Raw genomic sequence first — 19,773 nt, 5'->3', positions numbered from 1 at the left:
AAAATTTTGGTTCGGGGTTCCCCTTTGGGGAATTCCCATGCCGTTTTTATCAATGAACTTCTATGTGTATTGTCGGCAATGCAATAGCCGCGGGTAGTTTTAAATGAGTTTTTTCCTTCAAAATGTCATTTTGCTGTCAGACTGTTCTAAACACAGGAAACATGCGCCCCTTTACAGGCATACTATAGACACCCCCCAGGTACGAAATTTAAAGGGATATTACACTTTTATTGTTTGACTTTAAGCATTATTAAAATCACTGCTCCTGAAAAAACGGCCGTTTTTAAAACTTTTTTTTGCATTGATCCTTGTCCCCTGGGGCAGGACCTGGGTCCCCAAACACTTTTTATGACAATAACTTGCATATTAGCCTTTAAAATGAGCACTTTTGATTTCTCCCATAGACTTTTAAAGGGTGTTCTGCGGCATTCGAATTTGCCGCGAACACCCCAAATTGTTCGCTGTTCTGCGAACTTGCGAACAGCCAATGTTCGAGTCGAACATGAGTTCGACTCGAACTCGAAGCTCATCCCTAGTCATCAGTGACTCCTTCCCTAGCCCCACCACGTCCTCCTGAGGAGTCCCTCGAACTGTTTGACCACAGTGTTGGGTACATGCTTCAGGAGGATGCCCAGCGCTTGGAAGGCTCTGATGATGATATTGAGCTAGATGAAGGCAGTAACGTGAGCACGGACAGAGGGGGTGCCCAAGAAGGACAGCAATCTGGCAGTCATGCTCCCCCTGCTGCAGCATACTGCCAGGTTTGCTCCAGTGATGAGGAGGGAGGGGATGATGAGGTCACTGACTCAACGTGGGTGCCTGATAGGAGAGAGGAGGAGGAGGCGGCACATCACCAACGAGGCAGGATGCCCTCCAGGGGCCAGCCTAAGGGCAGCACATTGACTGCATCACACCCCAAAGCTCCACATGTGCAGGGTGCTGCAGTCTCTGCGCGTTATTCAAAAAGTTCTTTGGTGTGGGCCTTTTCTGAGACGAGTGCATCAGATCGCACCGCTGCTATTTGCAACATATGTCTCAAGCGTATCTCGCATGGCCAAAACATCTCCCGCTTGGGTACCACATGCTTGACCAAACATATGTTGACCTGCCATGCAGTTTGTTGGAAAGCGTATCTAAAAGACCCACATCAAAGAACAAAGAGGACCTCTCCTTGCTCCTCATCAGCTGAGATCTCCAACCCCACTATACCTTCAGTCCTCTCTGAGACCTGCACTGAGAGGAATGAAGGTGTAGAATTAGGTGTGTCACAGCCAAGTACTTGTGGGCAATCTGCTTTTGGTACACCGACGTCAGATTGTACCAGGCAAATTTCCCTGCCCCAGCTGCTGCACCACCGAAAGAAGTTTGCTCCCAGCCATCCACATGCCCAGCGGTTGAATGCTAGCTTGGCAAAATTGCTAGCACTTCAACTGCTGCCTTTTCAGTTGGTAGACTCTGCCCCCTTCCGTGAGTTTGTGGAATGTGCGGTTCCTCAGTGGCAGGTACCCAAACGCCACTTTTTCTCACGGAAGGCGATTACGGCTCTCTACCGGCATGTGGAAGGCAATGTCCATGCCTCGCTGGACAGGGCGGTCAGCGGTAAGGTGCATATTACCGCTGACTCATGGTCCAGCAGGCATGGACAGGGACGTTACCTAAGTTTCACAGCGCATTGGGTGACTCTGCTGGCAGCTGGGAAGGATGCAGGACAAGGTGCAGTAGTGTTGGAGGTTGTTCCGCCACCACGCCTCCAAAATGCCACTACTAATGATTGTGACACACCTCTCTCCTCCACCCCCTCCTCTTCTTCTTCCTCCATGGCCTCTTCCTGTGCTTTGTCCTCGGAACCAGCGGTGCTCCGTAGCCGTTCAAGGGGCTACGCAAGTACGCAGGCCAAAAGATGCCATGCAGTGCTTGAGCTGGTGTGCTTGGGGGACAGGAGCCACACTGGGGCAGAGGTTCTGTCAGCTCTGCAGGGGCAGGTTCAGAGGTCGTTAACGCCACGCCAACTTAAGGCAGGAATGGTGGTTTGCGACAATGGCACCAACCTCCTCTCTGCCCTCCGACAGGGACAAATGACCCATGTGCCCTGTTTGGCTCACGTCATTAACTTGGTGGTGCAGCGGTTCTTGGGCAGGTACCCGGGCTTACAGGATGTCCTGAGGCAGGCCAGGAAAGTCTGTGTGCATTTCCGCCGGTCATATAATGCCAGTGCTCGGCTGACGGACCTCCAAAAGGAGTTTAACCTGCCCAAGAACCGCCTAATCTGTGACATGCCCACCAGGTGGAACTCAACGTTGGCCATGCTGCAGCGGCTGCACGCGCAGCAGAGGGCCATCAATGAGTACCTGTGCGACTATGGCACCAGGACAGGGTCAGGGGAGCTTGTTTTTTTTTCCCCACGCCAGTGGGCCATGATCAGGGATGCATGCACTGTCCTGTCACCATTTGAGGAGGCCACGAGGATGGTGAGCAGTGACAATGCATGCATCAGTGACACTGTCCCTCTTGTCCACCTGTTGGAGCACACGCTGCGTGTAATAATGGACAGGGCACTTGAGGCAGAACAGAGGCAGGAAGAGAAGGACTTCCTTAGCTCTCAAGGCCCCGTTTATCCAGACAGTGTTCCTGCGTGCCCGCCGATCACACAGGAAGAGGACGAGGAGGAGGAGGAGGAGGAGGAGGAGGAAGATTGTGTCAGTATGGAGGTGGAGCCTGGCACTCAGCATCAGCAGCAGTCTTTAAGGGATCAGTCCCAAGAAACACATGGACTTGTACGTGGCTGGGAGGAGGTGGCTGCGGACCATGTCATCCTTAGTGACCCAGAGGACTCCGGACCGAATGCCTCAGCAAACCTACGCTGCATGGCCTCCCTGATCCTGCAAAGCCTGCATAAGGATCCTCGTATTCGTGGTATCAAGGAGAAGGACCAATACTGGCTGGCAACCCTCCTTGATCCACGTTACAAGGGTAAGGTTGCGGACCTTATCTTGCCGTCGCAGAGGGAGCAGAGGATGAAACATCTTCGGGAGGCCTTGCAGAAAGGTCTGTGCAATGCGTTCCCAGAGACTGGGAGGTTACAAACTCCTGTTTCTGGACAACGTGTTGCTGAGACTTCGGTCAGTCAAAGAAGGAGCGGTGGAGAAGGTGGCCGTCTGACCGATGCGTTCAGACAATTTTTTGGTCCACAGCCCCAAGGTATGATCGGTTCCAGCAACCATCGCCAGCGTCTGTTTTACATGGTGCAGGAATACCTAGGGGCAAGATCTGACTTGGACACCTTTCCCACCGAAAATCCTCTGGGTTACTGGGTCTTGAGGATGGATCACTGGCCAGAGCTTGCACAGTATGCAATTGAGCTACTGGCCTGTCCTGCATCCAGCGTTCTTTCGGAACGCACATTCAGTGCTGCTGGAGGCTTTGTAACCGATCACAGGGTGCGTCTGTCCACCGACTCAGTCGATCGACTGACCTTGATAAAAATGAATCAGTCTTGGATCACCACCAGCTACCAAGCACCTGATGCTGATGTAACCGAATATTTTTTTTTTAAATCTCAGATCCCTTCAAAGACTGCCTATGCTGATGCTGAGTGACTATCCTGAGTAATTATCCTCTTCCTCCTCAATGATCACGCTAATAGCTTTGTAAGAACATTTTTGGTTCTGGGCGCCTTACCAGTGCCCAATTTTTCAGCCCCTGTTTAACAAGGGCGTGTAATTACAATTTTTGATGCAATACTTTGCAGCAGGGCTCGTTTCTGCGTTACAACTAGGGATGCCACCTTTTCTTCAAGTCAAACCAGAACACTTCAGCATCACACAGCAATTTTTTTTCATAGTATGCATAGATAAACTATGCATAGATGTTGCTATTAAAGAACATTTCTAATCATATGAAGTTAATCACAAGAGTCCCCCTTTACATCAGAGTCCACAGAGTTCCCCCTTTATATGAGAGTCCACAGAGTTCCCCCTTTACATGAGAGTCCACAGAATTCCCCCCCTTTACATGAGAGTCCATGGAGTTCCCCCTTTACATGAGAGTCCACAGAGTTCCCCCTTTACATGAGCATCCACAGAGTTCCCCCTTTACATGAGAGTCCACAGAATTCCCCCTTTACATGAGAGTCCACAGAGTTCCCCCTTTACATGAGAGTCCACAGAGTTCCCCCTTTACATGAGAGTCCACAGAGTTCCCCCTTTACATGAGAGTCCACAGAGTTCCCCCTTTACATGAGAGTCCACAGAGTTCCCCCCCTTTACATGAGAGTCCACAGAGTTCCCCCCCTTTACATGAGAGTCCACAGAGTTCCCCTTTTACATGAGAGTCCACAGAGTTCCCCCTTTACATGAGACTCCACAGAGTTCCCCCTTTACATGAGAGTCCACAGAGTTCCCCCTTTACATGAGAGTCCACAGAGTTCCCCCTTTACATGAGAGTCCACAGAGTTCCCCCTTTACATGAGAGTCCACAGAGTTCCCCCTTTACATGAGAGTCCACAGAGTCCCCCCCCTTTACATGAGAGTCCACAGAGTTCCCCCTTTACATGAGAGTCCACAGAGTTCCCCCTTTACATGAGAGTCCACAGAGTTCCCCCCCTTTACATGAGAGTCCACAGAGTTCCCCCCCTTTACATGAGAGTCCACAGAGTTCCCCTTTTACATGAGAGTCCACAGAGTTCCCCCTTTACATGAGACTCCACAGAGTTCCCCCTTTACATGAGAGTCCACAGAGTTCCCCCTTTACATGAGAGTCCACAGAGTTCCCCCTTTACATGAGAGTCCACAGAGTTCCCCCTTTACATGAGAGTCCACAGAGTTCCCCCTTTACATGAGAGTCCACAGAGTCCCCCCCCTTTACATGAGAGTCCACAGAGTTCCCCCTTTACATGAGAGTCCACAGAGTTCCCCCTTTACATGAGAGTCCACAGAGTTCCCTCCTTTACATCAGAGTCCACAGAGTTCCCCTTTTACATCTGAACTCGCAGAGTTCCCTTTCACTGTAAGGGGGGACTCTGCAGACTCTGATGTAAGGGAGAACTCTGGGGACGCTAACATAAGGGATGCTCTGGTGTACGGAGAGGACTCTGATGTAAGGGGGAACACTGTTGCCTCTGGTGTAAAGGGGAGCTCTGATGTAATGAGTGCTCTGAAAACCCTGATTTAACTTAGCGTACTCACTTAGAGGCAGAAGAGAGAAGGGGGGAGACTTGGGAGACTTAGTCCGGTCTGAAGAATGTGTCCGGGTCTCAGACAGTCTGAAACCTGGACGCATGATTCCAAACCCGAACTGTCCAGGTGAATCCCGAACAGGTGGCAACCCTAGTTACAACTAGAATATCTGTGAGGGGTTCCAGTGTTGTGGCACCAGCACCAGTGCCTAAGGCCCAATTTTTCAGCCCTTGTTTAACAGGGGCGTGTAATTACAATTTTTGATGCAATACTTTGCAGCAGGGCTCGTTCCTGCGTTCCAACTAGAGTGTCTGTGAGGGGTTGCAGTGTTGTGGCACCAGCACCAGTGCCTAAGGCATAAATTTTCAGCCCCTGTTTAACAGGGACATGTAATTGCAATGCTTGATCTAATATTTCACAGCAGGGCCCATTTATGCACCCACCAAGAGCGAGTGAGGACTAACAGTATTGTGGCACCAGCACCACCACCACCACCAAAGGCCCAATTTTTCTGCCCCTGTTCAACAGGGGCATGTAATTACAATTCTTGATCTAATATTTCACAGCAGGGCCCTGTGAGGGCTTACAGTGTTGTGGCCACAACAACAACGAAGGCCCAAATTTCGGCTGAGTATATAGGGCAGGCCCCTACTTTCAAACATCCAACTTACAAACGACTCCTACTCGCAAACGGAAGGAGACAACAGGAAGTGAGATGAAATCTACCCCTAGGAAGGGAAATTCTCTCCTGTAAGAGTTAATATGGGAAAAACATTTCTCCTTTCCACTGATGCTTTCCAATCCTTGTTCCACAAAAAACCCCAAATTTTCAAAAAACATTTGTCATTGGGACAAAAAGTGAGGTGAAATCTTCTGAAGAGGAGGACAGACAGTAAAACAAATGTCACAGGAGTGATAACCCTTCCCTATGTTTTCCAAAAAGGTTAAAATAGATTTTTTGGCTGGAGCTAAACACGTTAAAAATGTACCAGTACAAAATGACAAACAGATTCTACTTAACAACAAACCTACAGTCCCTGTCTTGTTTGCACCGCCTGTATACTGCTGTTCAGAGTATATAGGGCCTGGTGGCCCCACAATTTCCTTATTTTAATTTGGGTGCGGGGTTCCCCTTAATATCCACACAAGACCCAAAGGGCCTGGTAATGGACTGGGGGGTACTCATGCCGTTTGTCTCACTGATTTTCATCCATATTGCCAGGACCCGACATTACATTAAACCCGCAAGCAGTTTTAAATGAGATTTTTTCCTTTAAAAATGACATTTTGCGCAGGGACTGTTCTAAACACGGGAAACACGCGTCACTTTACAGGCATACTATAGACACACCCCAGGTACGATATTTAAAGGAATATTTCACTTTTTTTTTTTTTTACTTTAAGCATCATTAAAATCACTGCTCCCGAAAAACGGACGTTTTTAAACGTTTTTTTTGCATTGATACATGTCCCCTGGGGTAGGACCCGGGTCCCCAAACCCTTTTTAGGACAATACCATGCAAATTAGCCTTTAAAATGAGCACTTTTGATTTCGAACGTTCGAGTCCCATAAACGTCAATGGGGTTCTAACGTTCGTGCGAATTTTCGGTCCGTCCGCAGGTTCTGGTGCGAACCGAACCGGGGGGTGTTCGGCTCATCCCTAATTATAACCAGAGTATTATAACCGCAGTATTATACCCAAATCATTAATAATGAAGTATTATAACCGGAGTATTATATTTAAAGTATTATAACTGAAATTTTGTAATTGAAGTATTATAACCAAAGCATTATAAATTAAGTATTATAACCAAAGTATTATAACTGAAATATTTTATTATAACTGAAGGATTATATCAGAGGGATTAAATTGAAGTGTTATTATAACTAAAGTACTAAAATTGAATTATTATAACCAAAATATTACAACTGCAGCATCATAATTAAAGCATTATAAATGAAGTATTGCAACCAAAGCATTATAATTGAAGTATTATAGATAATGGAACGTGCTGTGCATTCTGTTTTGTATAGAAACGACTTTCCATGGAATGAAGAGAATTATAATAGAATAGAATTGATTGCAAAATGAAAAAACTTGGGACGAGCCAGCCAGGAGTCGAACCTAGAATCTTCTGATCCGTAGTCAGACGCGTTATCCATTGCGCCACTGGCCCAACACATCTGACTACACACTTCTCTGTATAGCTAACTAAACATGCAGTGAGTAGAGACGGCGGGAGGCTACCTATTACAGGAAGTCCTCACACACACAGCCTCCTCCCTGACAGGACGATGCCGGAAGTGACGTCAGGCGCGGGAGATTCGGTGTCAGTGGATACAGGTAATCTGAGGGGGAGTTGTGGAGAAGTTGTAAGGTGAGGAGTGCGGTGTACGGGTCTTGTATACAGAGGAGAATGACAGGAGTGCAATATACTAATATATATTCCTAGTGTCCCTCCTCTGGTGTCAGTGTATGTACAGTATACACATATATGGAGTCATTGCTCTGAGTGTCCAGTCATATGATGATATGGAGATGTACTGACCCCATTGTATTCTATTGTCAGAGGTCTCCACCAAACACCATGGAGGAGAAGATCCTGTCCCTGGTGGCTGAGAAGAAATCCGAGGGACTTCACAAGTATCTGCAGACCGTCAAAGATGTCGAGGTATACAAATCTCCTCCTCACCTACCTCTCCTACTTACCTGTGCCGCTGTCCTCCCCCTCCTCCTCCTCCTCCTACCGCTGTCCTCCTCCCCCTACCCCTCCTCCTCCTACCGCTGTCCTCCTCCTCCTACCTCTCCTCCTCCTACCGCTGTCCTCCTCCTCCACCTACCGCTGTCCTCCTCCTCCTACCACTGTCCTCCTCCCACCGCTGTCCTCCTCCTCCTACCCCTCCTCCTACCCCTCCTCCTCCCACCGCTGTCCTCCTCCTCCTACCCCTCCTCCTCCTACCGCTGTCCTCCTCCTCCTACCCCTCCTCCACCTACCGCTGTCCTCCTCCTACCCCTCCTCCACCTACCGCTGTCCTCCTCCTACCCCTCCTCCTACCGCTGTCCTCCTCCTACCGCTGTCCTCCTCCTACCGCTGTCCTCCTCCTACCACTGTCCTCCTCCTCCTACCCCTCCTCCTCCTACCGCTGTCCTCCTCTTCCTACCCCTCCTCCCACCGCTGTCCTCCTCCCCCTCCTCCCACCGCTGTCCTCCTCCCCCTCCTCCCACCGCTGTCCTCCTCCTCCTCCCCCTCCTCCCACCGCTGTCCTCCTCCTCCTCTCCCTCCTCCCACCGCTGTCCTCCTCCTCCTCTCCCTCCTCCCACCGCTGTCCTCCTCCTCCTCTCCCTCCTCCCACCGCTGTCCTCCTCCTCCTACCCCTCCTCCCACCACTGTCCTCCTCCTCCTACCCCTCCTCCTCCTCCTACCCCTCTTCCTCCTACCGCTGTCCTCCTCCCCCTCCCCTCCCTCTCCCCTCCCCCTCCTCCCCCTCCCCCCTCCTCCCTCTCTCTCCCCCCTCCTCCCCCCCCTCTCCCCCCCCTCCCCCCCCCTCCTCCCCCTCCCCCCCCCTCCTCCCCCTCCCCCCTCCTCCCCCTCCTCCCCCTCCCCCCTCCTCCCCCTCCCCCTCCCTCCCCTCTCTTCCCCTCCCTCTCTCCCCCTCTTCCCCCCCTCTCTCCCCCTCTTCCCCCCCTCTCTCCCCCTCTTCCCCCCCTCTCTCCCCCTCTTCCCCCTCCTCCCCCTCCCCCCTCCTCCCCCTCCCCCCTCTCTCCCCTCTCTCCCCCCTCCTCCCCCTCCCCCCTCTCTCCCCCCTCCTCCCCCTCCCTCTCCTCCTCCCCCTCCCCCTCTCTCCCCCCTCCTCCCTCCCCCCCTCCTCCTCCCCCCTCTCTCCCCCCTCCCCCTCCTCCTCCCCCTCCCCCTCTCTCCCCCCTCCTCCCCCTCCCCCCTCTCCTCCTCCTCCCCCTCCCCCCTCTCCTCCTCCTCCCCCTCCCCCCTCTCCTCCCCCTCCCCCCTCTCCTCCTCCTCCCCCTCCCCCCTCTCCTCCCCCTCCCCCCTCTCCTCCTCCTCCCCCTCCCCCCCCTCTCTCCCCCCCCCCCCCCCCCCCTCCCTCTCCCCCTCTCCCCCCCTCCCCCCCTCTCTCCCCCCCCCCTCCCCCTCCCCCCCTCTCCCCCCCTCCCCCCCCTCTCTCCTCCCCCCCTCCCCCCCCCTCCCCCCCCTCCCTCCCCCTCCCCCCCCCTCCCCCCCCCTCCCCCCCTCCCTCCCCCCCCCCCCCCCCTCCCCCCCTCTCTCCCCCTCCCCCCCTCTCTCCCCCTCCCTCCCCCTCCCCCCCTCTCTCCCCCTCTCTCCCCCTCTTCCCCCCTCTCTCCCCCTCTTCCCCCCTCTCTCCCCCCTTCCTCCCCCCTCTTCCCCCTCCTCCCCCCTCTCTCCCCCCTCCTCCCCCCTCTCTCCCCCCTCCTCCCCCCTCTCTCCCCCCTCCTCTTTCCTCCCCACTCTCTCCCCTCCCCCCTCCTCTTTCCTCCCCACTCTCTCCCCTCCCCCCTCCTCCCCCCTCCCCCCTCCTCCCCCCTCCTCCCCCCTCCTCCCCCTCCCCCTCCCCCTCCCCCCTCCTCCCCCTCCCCCTCCCCCCCCTCCCCCTCCCCCCCCTCCCCCTCCCCCTCCCCCCCCTCCCCCTCCTCCTCCCCCTCCCCCTCCTCCTCCCCCCTCCTCCCCCTCCCCCTCCTCCTCCCCCCTCTCTCCCCCCTCCTCCCCCCCTCTCTCCCCCCTCTCTCCCCCCTCCTCCCCCCCCTCTCTCCCCCCTCCTCCCCCCCCTCTCTCCCCCCTCCTCCCCCTCCTCTCTCCCCCCTCCTCCCCCCCCTCTCTCCCCCCTCCTCCCCCTCCCCCTCCTCCTCCCCCCTCTCTCCCCCTCCTCCTCCCCCCTCTCTCCCCCTCCTCCTCCCCCCTCTCTCCCCCTCCTCCCTCCTCCTCCCCCTCCCCCTCCTCCCTCCTCCTCCCCCTCCCCCTCTCCCACCGCTGTCCCCCTCCTCCTACCCCTCCTACCACTGTCCTCCTACCCCTCCTCCCACCGCTGTCCCCCTCCTCCTACCCCTCCTCCTCCTACCACTGTCCTCCTCCTCCCACCGCTGTCCCCCTCCTCCTCCTACCGCTGTCCTCCTCCCCCTACCCCTCCTCCTCCCACCGCTGTCCTCCTACCCCTCCTCCTCCCACCGCTGTCCTCCTACCCCTCCTTCTCCTACCGCTGTCCTCCTCCCCCTACCCCTCCTCCTCCCACCGCTGCCCTCCTCCTCCTACCGCTGTCCTCCTCCCCCTACCCCTCCTCCTCCTACCGCTGTCCCCCTACCCCTCCTCCTCCTACCGCTGTCCTCCTCCCCCTACCCCTCCTCCCCCTCCCACTGTCCTCCTCCCCCTACCCCTCCTCCTCCCACCGCTGTCCTCCTACCCCTCCTCCTCCTACCGCTGTCCTCCTCCCCCTACCCCTCCTCCTCCCACCGCTGTCCTCCTCCTCCTACCGCTGTCCTCCTCCCCCTACCCCTCCTCCCACCGCTGTCCTCCTCCTCCTACCCCTCCTACCGCTGTCCTCCTCCCCCTCCTCCTACCGCTGTCCTCCTCCTCCTACCCCTCCTCCTCCTACCACTGTTCTCCTACCCCTCCTCCCCCTACCCCTCCTCCCCCTACCCCTCCTCCTCTTACCGCTGTCCTCCTCCTCCTACCTCTCCTCCTCCTACCGCTGTCCTCCTCCTCCTACCGCTGTCCTCCTCCTCCTACCACTGTCCTCCTACCCCTCCTCCCCCTACTGCTGTCCTCCTCCCCCTACCCCTCCCACCGCTGTCCTCCTCCCCCTACCGCTGTCCTCCTACCGCTGTCCTCCTCCCCCTACCCCTCCTCCTCCCACCGCTGTCCTCCTCATCCTACCGCTGTCCTCCTACCCCTCCTCCCCCTACCGCTGTCCTCCTCCCCCTACCCCTCCTCCTCCTACCGCTGTCCTCCTCCCCCTACCCCTCCTCCTCCTACCGCTGTCCTCCTCCCCCTACCCCTCCTCCCACCGCTGTCCTCCTCCTCCTACCCCTCCTCCTACCGCTGTCCTCCTCCCCCTCCTCCTACCGCTGTCCTCCTCCTCCTACCCCTCCTCCTCCTACCCCTCCTCCTCCTACCGCTGTCCTCCTCCTCCTACCACTGTTCTCCTACCGCTGTCCTCCTCCCCCTACCCCTCCTCCTCTTACCGTTGTCCTCCTCCTCCTACCTCTCCTCCTCCTACCGCTGTCCTCCTCCTCCTATCCCTCCTCCTCCTACCGCTGTCCTCCTCCTCCTACCACTGTCCTCCTACCCCTCCTCCCCCTACTGCTGTCCTCCTCCCCCTACCCCTCCTCCCCCTACTGCTGTCCTCCTCCCCCTACCCCTCCTCCACCTACCGCTGTCCTCCTCCCCCTACCCCTCCTCCTCCCACCGCTGTCCTCCTCCTCCTACCACTGTCCTCCTACCCCTCCTCCCCCTACCGCTGTCCTCCTCCCCTTACCCCTCCTCCTCCTACCGCTGTCCTCCTCCTCCTACCGCTGTCCTCCTCCCCCTACCCCTCCTCCTCCTACCGCTGTCCTCCTCCCCCTACCCCTCCTCCCCCTCCCCCTCCTCCTACCGCTGTCCTCCCCCTCCCCCTACCCCTCCTTCTACCGCTGTCCTCCTCCTACCACTGTCCTCCTCTTACCGCTGTCCTCCTCCTTGTCCTCCTCCTCCCCCTACCCCTCCTCCTCCCCCTACCCCTCCTACCGCTGTCCTCCTCCTTGTCCTCCTCCTCTCCCTACCCCTACCCCTCCTCCTACCGCTGTCCTCCTCCTTGTCCTCCTCCTCCCCCTACCCCTCCTCCTACCGCTGTCCTCCTCCTCGTCCTCCTCCTCCCACTGTCTTTCCCCTGTCCTCCCCCTACCCTTCCCCTGACCTCCCCGTACTACCATAGTTGCCAACATTTCCCAAATAATTTTTAGGGATACTTTTTTGCAGAAAGCCAGTGTAGCTCTTTGTCAGCTAACAGCATTTTTTTTTTACTTCTATCTAAAAGATAAAAGCAAAAGAGTGCTGTTAGCTGACATGTAGTACTGTCTTGACTGTGATAAATTGGCCAGTGCAGTTTTAAACCCAATTTCTCACAGTCCAGTGACTGCTGGATACAAAAAAACCTTTACCTTTTAATGTCCCCCTCTACCATCAGAGCCCGTCTTTACCACCAGTGCCCAGGTCAGGGTTTCTCTAATACCCTGTTGTGGAAGTCTACTACCTAGGGAGGAGAAGAACCTATCTGGTGCTGCCGGCTCCCACTCTGACATCAGCTGCCTCTCCACGTGCCCGCATAAAATGATCCACTCTAGGCAGGCTGTTGTGATAACCCTCAGCTAGCCACGCCCCCGCTCACTAGTATTGACCAATTGGAGGAGGTAGGGGGAGGGTCATCTGGTGTCAGTGCCAAAAGTCCCGATGTCCGTGACGGAGCCTGATTTTCGTGATTTTTCCCGGGACAGGCTCAGACCGGGACATCAGTCTGATTTCCGGGAATGTCCCGGGCAAATTGGGACTGTTGGCAACTATGTACTACTATCCTTCTGACCCATACTACTAGGGGGAAGTCTTAGGCCTCATTCACATACACGTATATATACAGTATATTTTACACCCACGATGGGGCAGTGTTTACCTATTACCAGTGGCCTATCAAAATCAATGACGGGCTGAAATAAGCAGCAGCTATAAGCTGATAAGCCTCATTCACATGGGGCATGTTACAGCATACACTCATGGGGATGCGTAGGGATCCAGGCTAAAGTCCCGCTGTGTTCAATCACAGCAGAACCGACGGGCGGAGGGGCACGCATCTGAACCAGGCAGAAAGGCGCGATGTACAGGTACATTACGATGCCTGTACGAGTCGCCCGTTCTCAGTTTCTGTACACATTTGTCTAAAGGTTATTACTAGTATCCCTAATTCTGAATCTCTAACTTCAATACATCCATAGGAGGACCATGTAGTCTAGATATGAGCTTACAATTTGCCAGTTAGCTCCCCCATTCCAATAATGCTTGGTTGGAAAGAATGCAGTTTTTTCACAATGGTTAATAATGGAGAAAGGTATATTTTATATTTTTAATACTGTTTCTTGTCTTAGCTTGTGTCCATTATAACAAAGCACGCAATTAAGGGGAAAGAGTCTGGAGCACTACTGCGCAGTATTTTCAAAGGTAAGTACATATGTATAAAGACCACAACACTGCATGTTCACACAGAATGCTGTATTGACATACATGGGGTATATTTTCAAAGTGTTTTTCAAACATGCATGTTATGGATGGAAGATTTCTGTGGGTTAAAGTGGTTGTAAACCTCAGACATGAAATCAGAACAAAGCATATCCCACTATAGTGTGTACTTGTGTTAGGGTGGGTTCACACATGTGCGGTGCGAATTGATGCTCCGTTTTCACAGCTAATTGACAAAGTAGTTGTTCAGCGTTTCACGTCAGTTTTTGATCAGGTTTACATCAGGATCAGGTCAAGTTTACACCAGGATCGGGTCAGGATTTTATCCTGTTCTCAACGGAATGCATCTGCGAATCAGATGCATTCCCATAAAAGATAATGTGCTTGCAATTTGAACCACAATGCCCAGAAAACGCACACGTTTTTTGGGCAATACGGAGTGCGAATGCAACGCACATATGTGAACCAGCCTCATTCAAATGAACGTATTTTAAAATGTCTTGCGAATTGGATGCGGTGTAACCCGAATCCAATTTGCATAGGTGTGAACCCAGCCTTAATCCAGAGTACTTTTTGTCTGCTGCTTTGTTTCTCTGCTGTAGGCATGAGTCACTACTGACAAGTTTTTCTGACACCAAGAGAAAAAAGGGGACACGGAAGGGAGCTCTAGCACACAGCCTGTGATTGACAGCCTCAGCTCTGTTCCTGTGTGAAGGGGTGTGTCCCTTCCCTCCAACCAGAATGTAAATATTTGCCAGCACACCAAGGATCTTCAATTACGTTCAAACATTTTTTATTGAAGAAAGATCACATTACAAACCGTGTAGTGCATGGTTTTGGAGCCACGCAGGACTCCTTCGTCGGGCATGTGATGAAGGGGTCTCTATGACATGCTTGACGAAGGGGTCCTGCGTGGCTCCAAAACTTTGCACTACACTGTTTGTGATGTGATATTTCTTCAATAAAAAAAATGTTTGGAAGTAATTGAAGATCCTGCTGACAAACATTTACATTCAGTCATGTATCCTCCAGTATCCAGTTGGTGGTTGCCGCAGCTCCCGGGAACCTTGAGAACTGATTCCAGGAACGTGTGTGATGGGAATATAAACTGTGTCTCCTCCAATCAGCTCTTAGAACTCTCACTGATGTAACTTCAGGTCCCCACCCCCTGCTTTTCAGAGCTGAGAGATGTTGTGTAAATTATGCACTTTGAATGGCTGCAGATAAAAAGGTACAACTTATGTAGGAAGATTTGTTTCATCTCTGTGTATCATCTAAGGCTGGTCACTTCACTGGGTATATGGAAGCATTTACAAACACTTTAAAGCTGATGGAAAGCAAAAGGGCTGCCAAGTGTATGGCCAGAATTACTGCTATAAATGGTCATTGGCATCATCCCATAAATCTATTAATATATTTATGGGATGATGCCAATGAGAACATTTCTTGCACTAGTAGATTCATCCTCGGCCCACACTACTTTTTTATTTTTTTAATTTTTTTCAATCAAATCATTTTTATTGTTTTTTCATAAGATAGCACATATCCCACTAACCCACCCCCAATCACATCCTCCCAAAAAAAAAGTCCACACTACTTTACCTACCACACTGCCATAAATTGCTTAAGTTGGAAAGCTGTGTTTAGTGCAGGTGCCCCACAGACGGAATGTGGGACTACAGACAGAAGGAAGGTGACTACACAAAGACAGATCTCCATCTGATCTGATGCAAAACATATGCAGCTACTTTTGTGATATACCTTGAAAGATCTAAATAGAAGTATAGGGTCAGTTCAGCTTAAAGCAACATTTTAGTTTTAGGTGGAGTGTGGTGGGATGAGTCCGCTTCTAATTTGTGTAAGGCCCCTTTCACACTGTCAGACCGTTCAGGTCCGCCTGTCAGTTTTGTCGGCGGACCTGAACGGGTGCTCCAAGTCTACGGAGCGACGGATGTAAGCGTTGACATGTCCGCTGACATCCGACCCGGTCCGATCCGCTAAAATCAGACGGATGCCCTTACATTCGCATCCGTCCCTGGGAGATCGGATCGGGTGAGATCTGATGAAAAGGGATATGCTGTCTGTTTTCGTCCAATCTCTTCATAGTAACCAGCGACGCTCGACAAGCCCCTCCCCGCTCAGTGAGCAGAGAGGGACCTGTCATCCGCCGGCTCAGTGGAGATCAACGGAGAGATCTCTCGCTGAGCTGGCAAACTCCGAGGCAGCGGATCCGCCTCGTGAGAATGATGCCTAAGGGCCTTTGATATGGGTGCTCCTCTGTTCCATCACAACAGGGGATCCTCAACCCCTCCCCCGCTGAGTTGGATCAGAAAGGAAATGTGTAACATCTGCGTCCATTTTTATTTACCCTTGGTTTTGTGATGATAAAACAAACCCACGCAATCCTAAGGATGGCTGAATGTGCCAATATCCACCCACATCTGGTCAAGTCAGTAAAAGTGGACCTGAATAGACTGGATGTAGGCAGATATAGGTGTATGGGTGGTCTGCTTACATCAGGGTTACATTGTAGTTGGTTTTTGATCCATGTAATCCTAAGTCAGAAACAGACCGCGAAAACACCCATATGAAAAAGGGCCTTAGATCAGGGGCGTCCAGCCTGCAGCCCACGATGGCTATGAATGCGGCCCAACACAAAAAAATGTTATGGGCTTTTTTTGTAAAAATACGTTTAGTCTGGGTTCACATATGAGCTGCATGTGTCTCACAGCAGGGGTCTGGTGCGTCCTGGTTCAACATTTCAGGTCTGATTTCAGCCCAAATTTTGCTCTGAATTCGGACCTGAAACGGACCAAAAGACGCACAGCGTTTTTGTGCAAAACGCATCGGACCCGCTGCAGAGATCTGTGAACCGGCTCCATAGAGAGCTGGTCAAAATCTCCTGCTATTGCGAATCTCCGCATCCAATTCGTAATGGTGTGAACCCAGCCTCACATTTAGGCTCAGTTCACACTGGAGCGACATGAGATCCATCTTGTGAGTCGCATGACATGTCAATTTAAATGTTTCCCTACGAGAGCCGTCTTATCTGATCCTCCAATGCAATACTCCCAACGCACAGGTTCCGGCACAAACGGCTGTATCTTAAATTGGGTGCTGAAATGACCAACGGCTGGAACCGACTGCAATCATGAGAAGGAAGTGTCACCAGCACACCAGGATCTCTAAAATTGGGTCCAAAATTGTAATCACATAGTATCAAAAAAATGAATAGAAACGACGTTTCGGAGCCATGCAGGACCCCCTTCATCAGCCATGTCACGCCACATGCCTGATGAAGGGGGTCCTGCGTGGCTCCGAAACGTCGTTTCTATATGTTTTGTTGATACTATGTGATTACAATTTTGAACCCAATTTTGGAGAGCCTCGTGTGCCGGTGACACGTCCGTCTTATCTGATCCGACACAAGTCGCTCAGACTTTTGAAAAGGATCCTGCGCTACTTTGGTTTGACTTTGATACGACTTCAATTGCACAGAGTGTAAAATGTCACATCAAAGTCGTATCCTTAAGTTGCACTGAAAGTCACGCGACTTTGGATTCGGATTAGTGTGAAACGAGCATAAGTGAACCCATGCGGCCGAAAAGAAACTTGTCAGTGTCTCTTTACTGGACTATTATAAGTTTTATTGTCCAAAAGAAAAATCTCCTACTTTTGGCAGCACCGAGCAACTATTTTCAAGGATGAAGCACACAAAAGGGCAAAATTAGGACCAAAATATCTGATGAGCAATTTGAAAATTCATTGAGAATCGCTACTCCGTCCAACCAACCAGATATTGATGAGTTAGATATAAAAACAGCGTCAAATATCGCACTCGTTTTATGTTGCTCTCTTTTTTACTTTTAGAATTTAAAAAATAAAGTTTTATTGCTGAGGCACATTATCTATGTCAGTGATCATTACCTTGTGATCTGCCTGACTTTTTCTGCTCATCAGCTCTCCTTATTGTTAGTATATTTTTTGTGTGGCCCAAGACAATTCCTCTTCTTCCAATGTGGCCCGGGAAGGTCAGAAGTTTTGGACACCCCTGGCTTAGATACTCCAGAAGTCTGATATCCTGCCATAGCAACTGACTTTATTCCTATCCATGTGGGAGTTTTTTGGTGTTTCCACCCACCTTTCCATCTCCTGTTGCCAGTTCAGTAATATAAATACAAAGAAGTAAAAGGGGGGTACACCCAGACATCATGGCCATGGTACATGTGCAGACACAGGACCTCGCACACATATCTATCTCACCATTGGAGCCTTTAAAAGCTACAAGAAATTCAGGTAAGTGAACAGCGATATTAGCTGTGATTGCGTAAAGGCCCATTCAAACCCCTCACCTGAATGTTAACACATGCTCATTTTTGCAGTGAGGTGTGCTGTAAGACATAATTTTAATGAACAAACAAATCCACCTGTTCTATTTTTGACAAAGCAGCGCACAACAATATACAGATACCTGTGCATTATGTATTATGGTGATTTTTTTTTTTTTTTTATACAGTATATGTGTGTTGAGGTTCTATTCAGAGTGAATGGCAGTGCACATATCCCCACATGTTACCTCAATGCAAGATTTTTTGTTCGCTGTTGTAGGTAGGGTTAAAATTTAAAATGTGGCACTTAAAGTTTTACTAAACCCAGGACCCTGCAATCACTATATTTGGTCTCCTACAGTACACAGAACATTGAAATTCAATTATTTTAAGCAATGTTATGCGTTATACGTTATACGTTTGAGAATAATTTCCCGAACGATAATTATAACGAGTTCTTTTTTATCAATCATATTTCTTACCGCAATATGAATACAGACTAATACAGACTAAATGGGGGATATATATTTATTCAAAAGACATGTATTCACAATAAATAGTTAGATATGGGTGACATAAAAACAAAACAAAATCTTACATAAAAAAAAATACAAAATTATTTGCAACACTCGCTAATGAGTTTTGCTCAGCAATATGAATGAAATGAAAGTATTAATTTCTCCCAGTAAAAACCATATAATATAGAATTAACTTTCAGACAAAAACATCTGCGATTTGAGTAGCCAACAGTTACTCCTCTGCAGTTGGAGTGAGAGTCAAACTACCTAAAACTGGTTCACTAATATAGCGCCAACAAAGATGGTAAAATTTAGAAAAATAAAGTGAAAGTTCACCTTTACAGAAAATCTGTAAGGTAAACTCCCTGCTCGGTCCTGCTAACCTGGAGTCCGGCGATCCCCCGCACTGACAGATCATATTGCTGCTGTACCGGCGGTGACAGGACGAGCAATGCGGGTTCTGATTGGTCGGCGCTGCCCATGTGACGGTGCGGACCAATTATAATGCTCCTAAACGTACCTCCTGACGAGGTATGTTTTAGAGATGAAGCTGCGGGGGATTTCTAAGTTCCGGACCGGTGAGGCGGCGACCCGATGTCTCCTAGCGGGTGATCGCCATGCTCCAGGTCAGCGGGACTGGGGGAGGTGAGGAGGGGGTCCTGTGTAGGTTCCTCTTACAGATATTAGGACACTTACCTGTCCTGGAGTCCAGCGATGTCGGGTGCAGCCGTTGCCATTGCCAGTAAGGGAACCCGGCCGTGGCTGCGCTCTTCTACTGGCCCAACAGGTACCCGCTCCCCCCGAAAGGTGGTAAATGTGGCACCTGGGGGGGGGGGGGGGATAGATAAGCGGAAGTTCCACTTTTGGGTGGAACTCTGCTTTAATAACTAGCTTTGCAGACATTTGTAACCTATAGGTTTATCTGAATCCACCTTCATGTAAACATCAGGCCAGTTTGTTTATTACCCCAGGTATGTGAGTAAATCATAAACCATTGTTTCTATCTCCAGTTCTATAAGCAAGCTTGTTTATCAATCTCTAACAAGGGTGATAAAAGATGTTCTGTTTGAAAAATTAATATGACCGCCCTGAACTTCACCACTGTTTTGAGGCCTATCCAACCTTACATCTCCATCTGAAATTTATGAAATATGTCTATTTCTTTATCATAGTTCTGACAGTAAATATTAACTGCTAAATACATTTTCTCATCAGCAGTATATAGCAGCCTAGTCCATGGGGTACATACCTGGCCATCCACGTTGCCCCTTCCCTGGTGGTCCTAGTGGCATCCCTGGTAGTCCAGTGGGGTGATCTGCGGGGGGCTGCGCTGATAAACAATCAGCGCAGACCCCCCCTGCCAGGAGAGCCGCCGATCAGCTCTCCTCTACTTGCGTCTGTCAGACGCGAGTGAGGAAGAGCCGATCAACGGCTCTTCCTATTGACAGCGTGATCAGCCGTGATTGGACACGGCTGATCACGTGGTAAAGAGCCTCCGCCGGAGGCTTTTTACCAAGATCA

General features: G+C 51.3%; 1 protein-coding gene and 1 non-coding gene across 3 annotated transcripts in view; one reads left to right on the top strand and one right to left on the bottom strand.

Annotated features, from left to right (window-relative positions):
* Positions 1–7,279: 7,279 nt before the first annotated feature.
* TRNAR-ACG (transfer RNA arginine (anticodon ACG)) lies at positions 7,280–7,352 on the bottom strand. Its single transcript has one exon. It is a non-coding gene; the product is annotated as a tRNA-Arg (tRNA).
* Positions 7,353–7,385: 33 nt separating this feature from the next.
* The window catches only part of FANCI (FA complementation group I), a 119,665-nt gene continuing 107,277 nt past the window's right edge, over positions 7,386–19,773 (top strand). The window contains exons 1-3 of one of the 2 annotated variants that reach the window (XM_073618451.1): positions 7,386–7,519; positions 7,746–7,847; positions 13,316–13,388. In XM_073618451.1, the coding sequence (XP_073474552.1) occupies positions 7,764–7,847; positions 13,316–13,388 (157 nt within the window). In that variant the 5' untranslated portion in view covers positions 7,386–7,519; positions 7,746–7,763. Of the gene's footprint in view, positions 7,554–7,745; positions 7,848–13,315; positions 13,389–19,773 lie in introns of both variants that reach the window. The other variant, XM_073618452.1, reaches the window with a different exon arrangement.

The sequence above is a fragment of the Aquarana catesbeiana genome, linkage group LG03, assembly GCF_042186555.1.
Source record: "Aquarana catesbeiana isolate 2022-GZ linkage group LG03, ASM4218655v1, whole genome shotgun sequence".
Taxonomy (NCBI): domain Eukaryota; kingdom Metazoa; phylum Chordata; class Amphibia; order Anura; family Ranidae; genus Aquarana; species Aquarana catesbeiana.
Note: the sequence above shows the minus strand (reverse complement) of the source record. Positions and strands in the feature narration are given on the sequence as shown.